Here is a 15492-nt window from a genome sequence, read left to right as displayed (position 1 = left end):
TGTTGTGTGTATGGGGCTATAAATATCCCCTTCACAGCTGAATTCCGATGCCGCTGCAATGATTGAGCGCATGGGGGCGATCCAAGACCGCGTTTGCATCACTTTCCCAACGACAGTGTGGTCAAGGAAAAAGTTCCTGTGACGTTAGTGACCCACGACGTGCTGATAGGATGCCTTTGTAGATGCGAGCAGAGCAAGGATCCACTGAGCATGTGTGCAACTCGGCGGCCATCTTAGATGAGGGAAAAAGTGAGAGTAACACCGTAAGTGTACAGCAATGAAGGAGAGAGACATCATTGGTTACCCAAATAGGTATACCGGTAGCAAGTGCGTACCAGACAATCAGATGATATATAGAGTACACAGGTAGGATGTCAAACATGGCATTAAGGTTGGTATTTCTTAGTCCATCATGAATTCAAATGAGGGATAGCAGTGCTTGTCTCCAAAACTTTCCTTTCGATGCTGTTACAGATGAAAGCAATAATGGAGGAGAGAGCATCAGTTGATGCTCCCTGTCCTATCATTTCCCTCTGTCTCTGACACAGTGGGTGCGTGATGACTTCATTTTATCGCACACCATACTCTGTGCCAGGCAGTGAAGCTGCTGAGACACTCTGCACAGCCTGGAGCAGAAGACCAATGAGGAAGATAGGTGAGTATTGTATTTTTTATATATATACAGTATATCAGTGAGTGAGTACGGGAAGGCCATAATAATGTAGGATTGCATTACATTCGATGGGGGGCTGCATTATATTCTAGATGGGGACTGCATTATAATCTATGAGGAGCTGCATTATATTCTATAGGGGACTGCATTATACTCTTTTGGGTGGCTGCATTTCACTCTTTTGGGTGGCTGCATTTTACTCTATTGGGTAGCTGCATTTTACTTTATGGGGAGGCTGCTTAATACTCTATGGGGTGGATGCATAACACTCTATGGAGTGGCTGCATAACACTATGGGGTGGCTGCATTATACTCCATGGTTTGGCCGTATTATACTCTATCGAGGACTATGGGTTGCATTATACTATATGGGGGCTGCAATCTACTCTATCGAAATATGGGCAGTACATTATACTATATGTACTATATGGGACCTGCATTATACTGTATCGAGGAATATGGAGAATGCATGATACTATATGAAGAACTATGGGGTACATTATACTATGAGAAGTGCATTGTACTTTGTGGAGAACTATGGGGGTGCATTACACTACATAGAGGACTATGAGGAGTGTATTATACTATATAGAGGACTATGAGGAGTGTATTATACTATATGGAGGACTATGGAGAGTGTATTTTACTATATGGAGGGCTATGGGGTGTGTATTATACCATATGGAGGACTGTAGTGCATATTATGCTATGTGAAGGACTATGGGGTGCATTATGCTATGTGGAGGATTATGGGAAGTATATTTTACTATATGGAAGACTATGGGGCACAATATACTATATGGAGGACTATGGAGAGTGTATTATACTAAACAAGCAAAATGCCGCTTATTCTTTGAGTGATTAGGCTGGTTATGGCAGAACAAAAATCATTGTTTTCCGCATAACATTGTCCACTGAAAACTGGTGATAGGGTGCTGTTAACAAGATACTGTAGTATGGGAAAAGATTGATCTACTAGTGATCATTCTGTCCCCATCATTGTTCCTCAGCCGGTGTAAAGAGGCCGGAAATAAGCAAACAACTTCAATATTGTCTCTCGCAATCATTTAGCAGCCTGAAATAACCGTGTGTAAATGCAACTGAAACGTTTCTGTGTGATGGTGCAATATGGGACCATTTTAAATGTTTGCCCAGGGACCCTCTTTGCCTAAAAATGGCCCTGCATGTGTATTGAAAGATTGGGAGTAAAGTTGTTGGCTGAATGGAGTATTGGCACCTTAAACATTTGAAGCAACCATAGTACTGTTGTCAATATGGGTTTTGTCCGTGGTATTTTCAGTATTTTCATTTGCCTTTTGCTCTGTTCCTCCAATTTTCTCAAAAACAATATTTAGCCTGATGATTTTTGAAGGGCTTTTCATTCTAAATGCATAATAAAAATAACAAATAGGGTTCAAACAACTGTTTATAAACACCAAAGCTCCAGAAATATTACCTCCAATGTCGACAATTGCTACAAGACTACAGGTGCCCAGAAAAACAGAAATGATGTCAACAATGGTGAATATGTGATGTGGAAACCAACACATGACATACGTTCCCACCACAATGACGATTATTTTATCCGATTTACATTTGTTTGCCAAATTCATTTTTCTGAGTTTTCTCCATAAGTAGGCGTAGCAGATAATAATAATGCAAAACGGAACCAAAAACATAAAAGATGTTTCCAAAAGAAGAAAAATTAGTTTTTGCGTATCGCTGTTATATTCATGAAGGATGCATTGGAAAGGTTGTTCATTTTGATTTGGGTTATAGAATGGAATGGAGTGAATACCAAGAAATGCGGACATTATCCAAATAAATATGGTAATTTTTTTAAAAACGTGGCATCGGGTCCATCTCTGTAGATGAAATGGTCTAAATACGGCCAAGAACCGCTCTATACTCAACAGAGTTATCAGAAAGACACTGACATACAAATTGGTGTAGATGACATATGCCAAAATCTTACAAAACACCAGTCCAAAAACCCATTCGTTAACTGCAAATGTATATATCCAAAGAGGTAGAGATAAAAGAATGAGGAAGTCTGCGATTGCGAGGTTTCCGATTAACAGCACAGTAACAGAAATATTTTTCAGCTTTTTAATGCACCACATTACCAATATGTTTCCTGGAGCCCCAATGATAAAAGCCAGAGACAATAACATGGATGCACCAATATTCTTTATCGACGTTGAGGAAGGATTCTGATGTATATCTGCAGAAAGATTGCATGATAACATTTCCGTATTCACAAATATTTGGTTTCTTCCTAAAAACCAAATTGTAGCTCAGTACTAACTAAAAATTGTTTAATAAAAAGTTGCAAAAAATTCTGAATTATTTTCTTTGTAGAATGTCATGCGAAGAGTTGACTTTCTTGGAATCAATTTTTTTCAGGATCGATGGAATTTCTTTTGTTCTAAAAAAAAAAAAGAATACATACAAATAAATATACTTTAGTCTAATAATGCAATTTGGGGGAAAAAAAACAACAAAAAGTGTAAAAACTAAGTTTGTATGAATAAACCCTTATTCAAGGACAAACTTAGCTAATATATGACACTTTTCACCCAACTGGGCATGAAAAGATAGTTAAAATATAAAAATATAGATGGGAAGAAATCGGCTCACCGCCTGTGGTTGTACCTAATATTCGACCAGATATGGATCTTCAATTTTGGGTGTGAGTCATGCAATAGTGGGTGCTTAGTCTGGTCTTAGGTGAAGCAGCTACGAATCACATGAGAAGATCTGTGGTGGTTCCATCAACAAAAACATATGGGTTAAAACACAAATTTTAATTCCAACTGGTTAAAAACATTCTCAGGGAACCATCCTGCGCCACTGGAAACAGAAAGATAAATGTACATTCATGGTTTTCTATTCAATTCTATAGGGTCACAAAAATTGTAGACTGTACTTCACTAGCAATTTTTGGAACTTATACAGATGCGAATAAAGCAAAAAGTGCATGTGCGTCCACCCTTCCATTACTTATGATGCACGATGGGTCCCCAATCTCAAAATAAGTATTGGTCGTGGAGGTGGACCAGCATCAGACATTTATGGCACATCCTGTGAATGTTCCATGAAGCTTCCAGATGGAAATTCCCTTTCTTCTAGAACTTTTATATTATTGTGAAAAATAGAAGATGCTCTAGAGTTGAACACGAAAGAACATAAACAGGGTCATTCTGGAATGGGAGCTAACAGAGACATGAATAGTTGTGTTAATCTGGAGATGTTGTGATATGGTTCAACTCCAGTGAAGATATTTGATCCAACTGCTGCTCTGTTGATTGAAGAGGTAAATTTCCAAGTTATGTTGCAGAAATGGATGAAGCTATCATAAAAAACCTCATTATAGACAGATAAAAAGTTAAACCTTTATTATTAAATCATAAAAAGGGACAAACAACATGTAATAACACATACCATACAAAAAGTGCATACTAGGTCCACCCTAACAATAATCCCTGAACCTATCAGTGAAGGTTGGCACCCTATAAGAAAATACGAGAATGGCGCCCCCGTTCAACGATGGCTGACCATAATATCCTGTGTGTAGGTGACAAATGCATAGCCGAGTTGTCCAAAGAGGACCCCTCAATCACACTAATTGCTGAAGGGGCAGTGAAAAAAAGCAGGAAGATGTCTATAAGGTCAGGAATAGTGGCCTATCTGCACAGTGATGAGAAAAGATTATTTGATGCAAATTACATAAACCCCTCTGTACTAAACCTACACTGTGCCCTGCCTACACAGCGGAGGTTGGCACCCTACTGGTCAGCGGATATGGTGCCCCCGCTCCACGACAGCTATTCCTTGGAATCCCTAATAAACCAATACCCCAGGGGTTGCAAAATAAATATCATAAACAATATCTGGAGACAGAGGGTTTGTAGGTGCCACTACAATTTATATGATCAAATACCAATACGCAAATATCAAACAACTCTATATACTGATTAGATATCTATAGATATAGACAAAGGCTCAGTCCTCAGGATATTAGATTGTTCTGGATACTATGTCCATAGATATAAACCATCCTTAAATACATCAGTAAGATATAGAGTAACTCATGATGGAAAAGTCAAAAAATGTTTTTTTTTTAAAAAGTATAAAAATTCTAATCATTAAAAATGTCGAAAAAACATATTTAGTATTGCATTCATAACGGTCCGATCTACCAAAATGTAAATTATCCCATTTGGTAAACACAGTAATGAAAAATCTTAATGGCAGAATTCTGTTGTTTGATCACCTTACCTCCCTAAACAAAATTCAATAATAAGTGATGAGAACCTCATATGTACCTCAAATTGATATTAACAAATACATTGGTTGACTATACAAGAACAAGCCCACACTCCGTTTCATCAACGGAAAAATAAAAATGTAACTCAGAAAATGGCAACAAAAATTAAAATAAAAGAAAACAATATATATTTTTTTCATAACTGAAGTAGAAAAAAAAGAATCGATGGAAGTTTGATATTGCTGTCATCGGACTCTTTCTTGGCCGTTACAAAACAATAGTGGAATTAAATGTTTTTATCATTATACCCCACTTGGTATTTTTTTCACATTTTTCAGGAAATTTTATGGCAAAATGATTGATGCCATTCAAAACTACACCTTGCCTCACAAAAAAAGTGTGTTATGTGTCTATGTTGAGAAAAAAGTTGTGTCAAGTTCATTATTCTAAAGAATAGAAATACTTACTAAGCAGATGTGTCACATCCAGAAGGAGAGCTGCCGAGAATATTCTATCATTTGCTTGCTGGTAGTAATATATATATAAAAAGGGAACTAAATAATTATTTTTAGTTTCAAGCTAACCACTTCCTTACCCTACTTCTATATGACATCTGTGATGCAGTGACCCCTGTTACAGCTAGGGGGCACTATGTGTGCGCTTCAGATTGCACTTGGAGGCACAATTATGATGGTGAATTAGAGACTGGCATTATTGTAAATGGCCGGTATGTGTCGCAGAGGTTCTCTGCGCTGTAAGCCCAAAATTCTATGTTTATGCTGGGGCTTATAGTTCCACAAGTGTTTGTTGTGTTTACTTATAAGGGGGGCTTATAGGGTTAGTCAAAGAGCTGGGCAGGAATTGACTAACCACACATGCACCGCCCATCCATGGGGGGTGGTTACAACCATATAATGTGACTGAGGTCTGGTCACATGCTCAGAGTGTATGGACTTGAATGGTCTGTGTTGTAGGTCCTGAAAGAGGTCAGGTCTGTGTTGGCAGCTCTGGTGAGTGGAGACTTCCTGAAGAGCACGTGAAGAGATCGTGGACCTGGATGGTCGGTGTTGGAAGCTCCTGTGAGTGGAGACTTCCTGGAAGCACCTGATGAGACCATGTACCTGCAGAGCCTGGGACGGCTTCTGTGTTGTCGAAGCCAGGACTGACAAGGAGTCAGCTTGTGGAGTGGAGCTCCTTAGAGGTAACCCCAGGTAAGGGAAAAAAACTATGTGCACTGACAAAGGACAGTTACCGAAGTCACTCGGTGACTGGAGAGAGACAGGTTTGACTAGTGAATGCCTTGTAAAGCCATACGTGATGAAGTAACGGACTATGTGTAAGCCGGTGATATGCAACCTGGCATAAGGAGCTGTTTATGACGTTTCAATAAACCGTATGGACTGTTTTGTGTGAACAAAACCTGCCTGACTACGTTAATCCGCTGCCAAGCAAGTGTTCCCCAACACAAACAGTTGGCGCAACGCCACACATCCCAACAGGCTCTGGCAACTCAAAGAGTCCAGATCCAGTACTCAAATGTTTCAATAAAGAATTGATCATTTTTAACAAACATCTGCAATGCTTTGACCAAGACACAGAGTCCTCACCAAGCCTAACAAAAATGTATATAAAGATTCAAATGTCAAAAGCAAAAGGATCAAAGTGGGATGATGTATTAATATCAACATAAGAAAATCATAAAAAATTGTCTGTGGGGTACAATTTCAAGATAAGTTACTAAGAAGTCTAGTTATTGTATGTATGTTTTATATATTTTGTGCAACATAATTCTAGAAGGTTCAGCACCATAAAAGAAGTAGATATATTGTCTCGAGGTCCGTAGAAGGTAATTCCATGTGTTTTTCACGGATCCATTACAATTAGTAATAATCACGCTTAGGTTAATACTATATTTCACCAACGACAAACTCATTGGGACTGACTATTATCTTCAGTTCCTCAATATTCACAGGACCAGTCGCTATTTGTTTACGGAGCTGCAAAAAATGTTATCAACTTCTAATTAGCCAAAAGGCTGAAGATTCCTTTAGTTACTCTGATGATGATTCTGAAAGTTTTAACAGCAAATGGATCCACAATTCCTGAAGGTCATATTCAGTTTTGCATGAGAAGGGGACTTTTCGAGTTGGAGCACCACACATTGAGGACACTGGTGCTCCTGGGACTTCCATAGCTAAGGCTATAGGCTCCAGTTATTGATTGATCTTCCAACCAGATGACCCAATGAGGATCTTCTTGTCTTCAAAGTTGCCTCAAAGCTCTACCCAAACCACCTTCTCTTTAACTCTACTCTTATCCATTTCCTCTAACTTGCCTTTTCTTTATCAAGACTTTGCTCATGTCTTTTCCAAAGAGATGGCCAAAAGACTACATCAGATGTGCCATACCTTTTTTTTCTCTGTACTTAGCCATTCAATGGGAGAGTTTATCCACTTTCTCTCCAAGACTGAAGCAATGTTTACTTATATTAAAGAGAATTTGAAGAGGAATTTCTTCCAGAAGTCTGGTTCCTTCGGGTGTAGGCTTGTTCACAAAAAAATGTTGTTTGACTTATACCATACGTTCACTATCAGGGTTTAGATGTCTGTAAGCAAATTGGAGGTATCTGTCAAACAATTGTGGATCACGATGTAGAAATCAAGTACACATCAGTGTGAGGCTAGAAGATAGAAATGTATGTTAGGAAAATAGCTTAAAATGTATGTTAGGAAAATAGCTCAAAAGTAATAGCTCTAAAGTAGAGATAGGCATTGCCAATATTGTGCAAAGATTTTTTGCGCATTCAGTATATGTAGAACAAAGGAAACAGCACCTATATAGATCCTATAATAGGGACATGAATAGAAAGGCAAGATGATTACAAGGGTCGTCCTTGGTTCAAGTGCGGCGCACTCCCCGACGCGCATTTCGGACCATGTCCTTTGTCCCTCATGACTATTTATCTCTCAATACCATCAGCTGCATTTTTACTTATAATCCAGAGCTAGCAGCGCCCATTCAATATATTGTTATTTTGATAACAAAGACTCTGTAAGCACATAGATGTATTAGTGAATGACTCAAGGTTAGTGTGTGTTAGGAGTCGAGTTCCCGCCGCTGCACAGGGGGAATCTCGAGCCGTGTCTGCTGCGGTCTCCCATTCTGCATCGGACGCAGTGTAGACTGCTCAGCGGAGACATCGGTCCCAGCGCCTCATTGCATCTGATACTGTGCAAAGGGTTACTGCTACCTCTCCAGGCTCTGCTATTGTACCCTGCACTGGTCTGCGACGAGCAGGCTTTTCTGGGACTAAGTCCTGCTTTGCACACACTGAGCATGCCCAGGGTAAGATCTCTAAGTGGAGGTCCAGGGTCACATGCCCAGGTACTGCAGCAACTTACATTGGTCCTCCAGGAAGGCCCTGTATCTGATCAAGTTCTGTGGCAGCCTTCCATTGGTCCTTCTAGGAAGGTCCTGAAGTTACTGCAGCTATAAAAGGTTCTCATGACCGCACGGCCATGCGCTAGTATCAAATATGTACGAGCTCAGCGCCAGTATGGTCGTGTGTGTGGTCAGGGACCCGGCTGAAATAAGCCCCTAGAATGCTGGCACCTCTGGCGAGGAGTTTTTGTGTGTATGCAGTCAGGGACCCAGCTGAAATAAGCCCCTAGACTGCTGGCATCTCCGGCGAGGAGTTTCTCATGGGTGAATTCAGGGCTGGCTAATAGCCATTATAACTCCGGCTCACCCGGAGAGGAGCAGCATGTTTGGTTGGGACTGCATGACCACTGTCGGCTCTACTCAGTAGCTGTGTTCCCTGTGAGCTAAACAGGGCACAGCGTTCTCTTTACTATGGGCTCTGTGAAGTAACAGAGTACGTTTAGACTAATTTACTTCACGCCTTACTTAGCAGCAGGTTCTTTCCTGCACGGTGGATCCCGGGTTGCGACCGCACCTATCTCATCTAATAAATATATTCGGTGTGTTCCGCCAACCCTAACAGTGTGTATGTATAAAATCAATGGTAGTTATGCACAATATCCGGCGCGAACAGATGGAATGTGAATGTTGAGTTCTGAATTGGGAGTCCTCAGTGGTTGATACCTTTTTAATGGTTAACTGAAAACATGGTTACAAATTCCAAGCTTTCGAGTCTACTCAAGTCTCTTCATCAGGCATAGATTATGTCTTGATGATATGTCTAGATTATGCTTGATGAAGAGACCTGAGTAGTCTCGAAAGCTTGCAATATGTTATCTTGTTTTCAGTTAGCCGTTAAAAGGTATCAACCACTGAGGACTCTCAATTCTAAATATTTTCTGTCTACTGGCTAAAGGTACCTTCACACATAATGATTTCGTTAACGAAATCGTTGCAACACACACGCTTTTTGTGACGTAGCAACGATCCCGCTAACGATCTCGTTATGTGTGACAGCGACCAACGATCAGGCCCCTGCTGGGAGATCGTTGGTCGCTGGGGAATGATCAGGACCTTTTTTTGGTCGCTGATCACCCGCTGTCATCGCTGGTTGGGCGTGTGTGACGCCGATCCAGCAATGTGTTCACTTGTAACCAGGGTAAATATCGGGTTAATAAGCGCAGGGCCGCGCTTAGTAACCCGATATTTACCCTGGTTACCACTGTAAAAGTTTAAAAAAAAAAAAAAACATACTCACATTCCGATGTCTGTCACGTCCCCCGCCGTCAGCTTCCCTGCACTGACTGTCAGCGCTGGCCGTAAAGCAGAGCACATCGGTGACGTCACCGCTGTGCTCTGCTTTACGGCTGACAGTCAGTGCGGGAAGCTGACGGCGGGGGACGTGACAGACATCGGAATGTGAATATGTAGTGTTTTTTTTTTTTTACTTTTACAATGGTAACCAGGGTAAATATCGGGTTACTAAGCGCTGCACTTAGTAACCCGATGTTTACCCTGGTTACCCAGAGACTTCGGCATCGTTGAAGACAGTTTCAACGATGCCGAAGTCGTTCCCCTGATCGTTGGTCACTGAAGAGAGCTGTCTGTCTGACAGCTCCCCAGCGACCACACAACGACTTACCAATGATCACGGCCAGGTCGTATCGCTGGTCGTGATCATTGGTAAGTCGTTAAGTGTAACGGTACCTTAACACGGTACAAAGATTTTTATCTTTCCTGTATCATGATTTTGAATTCAGCACTGTTTGCTGCTGAGTGAGACATTGTGGCTTTCGTCTAACTGAGATGTATTTTTGTGCTTCAAGAGCTAGACCAGGTTACTTTGCTTTTTAGTGTTTTTAATAGTTAATAGTTGCAACCCACCACTTCCTCCTTTGTGGTATCATTTTTTTCATCCCCACTTGAATTTGTTCCCAGACATTATATTTTACTTTGCCAGTAAAAGGAAGTAATCACTACAAAGTTTCTAAAATGTACTGCCATAAACAGTGGAAAATCTAAAATACAGTTAGCAGAGTTAGTGAAATTTGTCTAAAAATATTTAACTACTTAAAGGGAACCTGTCATGTGATGTATGCTGCCCAAACCAAAATTATAGCCACATATTTTATTCTCTGAAATGCTCCGGTCAGAGACGTGATAAGTTTGGCACGACCCCAAGCCGGGTTCTACTCATCTTTGCAGCAGGTGATTGATAGGTTTATCACTTTTTACACAGGAGGAAGAGACTAGTCAAGCACCTACAGCATCAGAAGAGCTGTCCAGGAGACTAGTCTGGTGTCCAACTATCATTCCTGACTGGATCTTCTATTTATATTTTCTCTGAAACTCCAGAGCATAGCAGAGAAAGTTATCCCGGCCACCAACCAGACTCTTATTCATGCTGTCCAAGCTTTCTTTGTTTAAGTGTGCATATAGAGATAGTTGTCAGTCACTAAGAACCACCCCACTGGGCTGAAGCTCTGAAAAAGAGCTGATGTGTAAATGATTAGTGATGAGCGAGTAGCATTGTTGCTCTGGTCTCCCTGAGCACACTTGGGTGATCTCCGAGTATTTAGATGTGCTCGAAGATGTAGTTTACATCGCCTCAGCTGCATGATTTACGGCTTCTGGACAGCCTGAATACATGTAGGAATTCCCTAACAAACCGGCATTCCTCACATGTATTCAGCCTGTCTAGCAGCCGTAAATCATGCAGCTGAGGTGATGAAAACTAATTCTCCGAGCACTTCCAAATACTCGGAGATCACCCGAGCATGCTCGGGGAGACACAAGCAACGAGTATACTCACTCATCACTACAAATGATGAAATCACAAGTTATACTGACTCTTTTCTCACCTAGCTATATGTGAATCAACATAGCTTCCTGAGAATTGAACTGCATTTTCATTGTGACATACATATATTTAAGGCTGTCAAGTTTGGATCAGGAGGCCCACGGTCTTCTGTGCATCATGATCCTTTCATAGCCAGAAGGTATGCAATGAGCGTGGTTCCAATTCAATATTTGGCTATAAAAAATTGTACTAGTTCTGTATTCATGTATTGAACTTAGGACTGAAGCAGAATTTTTGTACGTTGTTTAGTTTTAGTACTGTATGTACTGAGCTAGGTTCTGATACAGTATCTTTATATTGAGCTTAGTCTTGGTGCTGTATTTAGATATTGTACTTAGTTTTGATAAAGGATTTTTGTTCAGGCACTGCAACATATTTTTGTCAAATGCTGGATTTCATTAAAAAAATTGTAATGTGCTTAGTTCTATCACAGCATTCATCTAGTTAGCTTGATTCTGGTCCTGTGTTTATGTAATGAGTTTAGTTCATGATCGGTTGTTTGATTTGGTAAACTAACTATATCCTTTACACACAAGTTTCAAAACTTCCATGCACAAAACTATAAACTTTATATGTGTTAAACTATAAACTTTATCATTATATAATTACAGTGTTGCTCATGCTGTATGTTGCGAGTTTGGTTCTCAAACAATATTACTATATAGTATTACTTTATTGTGCTCTGTTCTGGTACCATAAACATACATTTATCTGTAATTATTGCTCCATAACTAAACTGAGATTGATTCCTGTGAAGAAGAATGTCTGAAATTTTTTCCAGCTGTTTACCTCCTTCTAATCCTTCTAATCCGCCTACAGGTGAGTAATACACTGCACATTTCACTCAACATGTGATCCACATTTTATAAAAATTATATACACTTTTATTACAAGGATTTTTACAATGTGTGAGCATAAAATTATATTATTTGTTAGTTGTGTGTGCTTATCCCCTTCCCTACAATCCTTATCAATCCAATCCATAAAAGGGGAAAAATTCCTTCTTGACTTTACATACTGCAATTAAACTAGTTCCCTGGATCAACGATCCCATCGCAAAATCTAATACCAATAACCTTTAAAATTATATTTTTCAATTGTGTATAGGGGACCCTTGACGCGCTTCAGATAGATGATCTAAGGCAGTGTTCCCCAACTCCGTTCCTCAAGAGCCACCAACAGGTCATGTTGTGAGGATTTCCTTAGTATTGCACAGCTCATTGAATGCTTGCATGTCCAGGTGATGCAATTATCACCTGTGCAATACTAAGGAAATCCTGAAAACATGACCTGTTGGTGGCTCTTGAGGACCGGACTTGGGGAACACTGATCTAAGGGAACAGAAGGATCCACATGTTGATTTTCAGTGACTATTCTTTTGGGGTTTCTCCCAATTGAGAAGGCAAAATCTTGGCCAAACCAATCATGTAGGTGTATTGGGTGGTTGGGAAGAATAACGTTCAACTGAAAAAGTGCTCACAGAAGAGGTGTTGAAGTTTTTAGGCACCTTAAATGTTAGAAGCAACCACAGCACTGTTATCAATATTGGTTTTGTCCATGGTATTTTCATCAATTTCACTTGGCTTCTGTTCTGTCTCTGTTCCTCCAATTTTCTCAAAAAACATTTTTAGCTTGAGAATATTGGTAGGACTTTTCATTCTAAATGCATAATAAAAGTAAAAAATAGGATTCAAAGCACTGTTTATAAACACCAAAGCTCCCGAAATACTTCCTCCCAAGTCCACAATTCCTTCTAATCTGCAGGAGCCATCAAAAACAGAGATGATATTAAGAATATTAAATATATGATGTGGAATCCAACACATGACAAAAGCTCCCACCACAATGACGATTATTTTATCTGATTTACGTCTGCCCACAAATTTCATTTTCTTGAGTTTTCTCCATAAGTAGACGTAGCAGATGATAATGATGCAGAATGGAACCAAGAATCCAACACAGGTTTCCAAAACAAGTAGAATTACTTTTTGCGTATCACTGTTATATTCATGTAAAATGCACTGGAAAGCTTGTTCACGTTGATTTGGTTTATAGAATGGAAGAGAATGAACACCAAGTAGAGCGGCTGTAATCCAAATTAAAATGGTAAGTTTTTGAAAAACGCGTCGTCTGGTCCATCTCTGAAGATAATATGGTCGAAATACAGCCAAGAACCGCTCTATACTCAACAGAGTTATGAGGAAGATACTAACGTACAAATTGGTGTAGATGACATATAGCAAAATCTTGCAAAACACCAGTCCAAATATCCATTCGTTAACTGCAAATGAATATATCCAAATAGGTAGGAATAACAGAATGTGGAAGTCCGCGAGAGCGAGGTTTCCGATTAAAAGCATAGTGACGGAAATATTCTTCATCTTTCCATATATGCTCCACATTACTAATATGTTTCCTGGAATCCCGACAATGAAAGCCAAAGACAGTAAAGTGCATGAACCAATAGACTTCATAGCGATATAGTGCGGACTCTGATCGAATTCTTCAGAAAGGTTACAATAAATCATTTCTGCATTTACAAATATTTGGGTTTCTTAATTCAATTGTGTAGTTCCGTACTGGTGAAAAAAATAATGTTCCTGCTTTTTCTTGTATGCCATACAATTATTGATGTTCTTTTGTTTTTCGAAGAGTAAAAGTTATTTTATTCTGAAACAAAAAGAATATATATAAATCTGATTTAGGCCAAAAATGCAATTTTTACTTAAATCTATTTTACATGGATGACATTTCTATAGGACACAAATAATGACCAGGCTTCAAAATACATAAAGGTTTTTCTTTGGGCATATTTGCCCCAACAATTCTTTTCATTTAAGACTTTTATTAGTAAAAATGTAAAAATAGAGATGTCCTTCTGCCGAAGTTTGAAAAGCAGATATTAATGGAATTTTCATTATTATGAAAAAGCAGTTAAATGCGAAACAATTTGCCAATTGACTAATGTATAGCTATAAAAATGTCCCTTATTATGTGAAGAGAAACTTGCCAATCCAGGCAATGTACTCAAGTAGGTACATCACCAACACTAAAAGTTATCTCTCTCCTCTGTACTCAATACTTATGATAGGTTGATATCTTTAGAGTTACCCATCATGCCTAGCAATGCCAGTGATGGAACTTGGAGGGGAAATAAAAATAAGGGATTTAGAAAAATAGAAAAAATCAGGGTGCAAAGGTTCCCACTGGTACAGAACAAACCATCCAGATAAAGAAAACCTGAAGGCAGTACTCCAAAAGAGTTTACGAAAGCTGATTGTTTATTTATAAGTGGCAACGTTTCGGTTCCAATATGTGAACCATTTTCAAGTTTTTTGTTTTTAGTAAAAATGAAGGACTTTAACAACATTTTGACCACCAACAATATTTTTCTTAACTTCTAGAATACTGAAGACCTTTATGTCAACCCAATGATCGTTAGCAAGGGGATACATATAAGGGCTGAAAATGTTGGGCTATTAGAGAGACAGGACCAAGGTCAAGTTGGTCTCATCCCCTTTGATTAATGGGTTACGAGAAACTGTGCGAGTCTCCCCACTCCAAAGGAATTGCATTGACCATAGTGTCATGGAAAGGACTTGACAGGAAAAACAAAAACCTTTCTGGACTGACATCGTAAAGGAAGGGCCCATTTTTACTTTTACCAGTTGACAAAATCTTTCCCATTATGGTCACCAAACATCACCAGAGCATCTATAAAGTCACATCAATATGTCCATGCTTCTGGATAGCTTGTTGTTCATTGTTTTGTAATAAGATATTACATACCGGAGCAGATCAGTTTTATCTATGAGAAAAGCTGTTCCGAAACACCGTAAATAGTAAAAACAGTGTATTTGTGGATATTTATAGAGAAAAACAGGAACTAAAATATTTTAAGTTAATTTAGCTACTTCCAGACAAGACGCTTCATCCCTTCATGACCAGGTACATTTTTTTTAAAGTGCACTTTAGCAAAGAGATGACTCACAGAGAAACATGTCTACAGTTTTGATCTGTTTTTCTCCTAGACTGAAAATGGACTCAATAGAGAGTCATTAACCCCTTCATGACCTTGGGATTTTTCGTTTTTCCGTGTTCGTTTTTCACTCCCCTCCTTCCCAGAGCCAAAACTTTTTTATTTTTCCGTCAATTTGGCCATGTGAGGGCTTATTTTTTGTGGGACGAGTTGTACTTTTGAACGACATCATTGGTTTTAGCATGTCGTGTACTAGAAAACGGGAAAAAAATTCCAAGTGCGGTGAAATT

The 15492-nt window shown here is 39.3% G+C and overlaps 2 protein-coding genes across 2 annotated transcripts; both read right to left on the bottom strand.

The window, feature by feature from the left end:
- Positions 1-1684: 1684 nt before the first annotated feature.
- Positions 1685-3396, bottom strand: LOC138649528 (leukotriene B4 receptor 1-like). The gene is made up of 2 exons (XM_069740001.1): positions 3329-3396; positions 1685-3101 (listed from the first exon to the last, which is right to left on the bottom strand). Exon 2 carries the CDS (start codon positions 2920-2922, stop codon positions 1912-1914), a length of 1011 nt encoding a protein of 336 aa, XP_069596102.1. The 5' UTR covers positions 2923-3101; positions 3329-3396; the 3' UTR covers positions 1685-1911.
- Positions 3397-12137: 8741 nt separating this feature from the next.
- LOC138649527 (leukotriene B4 receptor 1-like) lies at positions 12138-13850 on the bottom strand. Its single transcript, XM_069740000.1, has one exon. The coding sequence runs from the start codon at positions 13749-13751 to the stop codon at positions 12732-12734; it is 1020 nt and encodes a 339-aa protein (XP_069596101.1). The 5' UTR covers positions 13752-13850; the 3' UTR covers positions 12138-12731.
- Between the last annotated feature and the right edge of the window lie 1642 nt (positions 13851-15492).

Source organism: Ranitomeya imitator, chromosome 9 (assembly GCF_032444005.1).
Source record: "Ranitomeya imitator isolate aRanImi1 chromosome 9, aRanImi1.pri, whole genome shotgun sequence".
Classification (NCBI taxonomy): Eukaryota; Metazoa; Chordata; class Amphibia; order Anura; family Dendrobatidae; genus Ranitomeya; species Ranitomeya imitator.
The sequence above is the reverse complement of the archived record's forward strand: the minus strand, read 5'-3'. Positions and strand labels throughout refer to the sequence as shown.

What these genes read in the sequence shown, in the direction of transcription:
- LOC138649528 (XM_069740001.1), bottom strand. Translation starts at nt 2,922, where the DNA reads ATGTTATCATGCAATCTTTCTGCAGATATACATCAGAATCCTTCCTCA.
- LOC138649527 (XM_069740000.1), bottom strand. Translation starts at nt 13,751, where the DNA reads ATGATTTATTGTAACCTTTCTGAAGAATTCGATCAGAGTCCGCACTAT.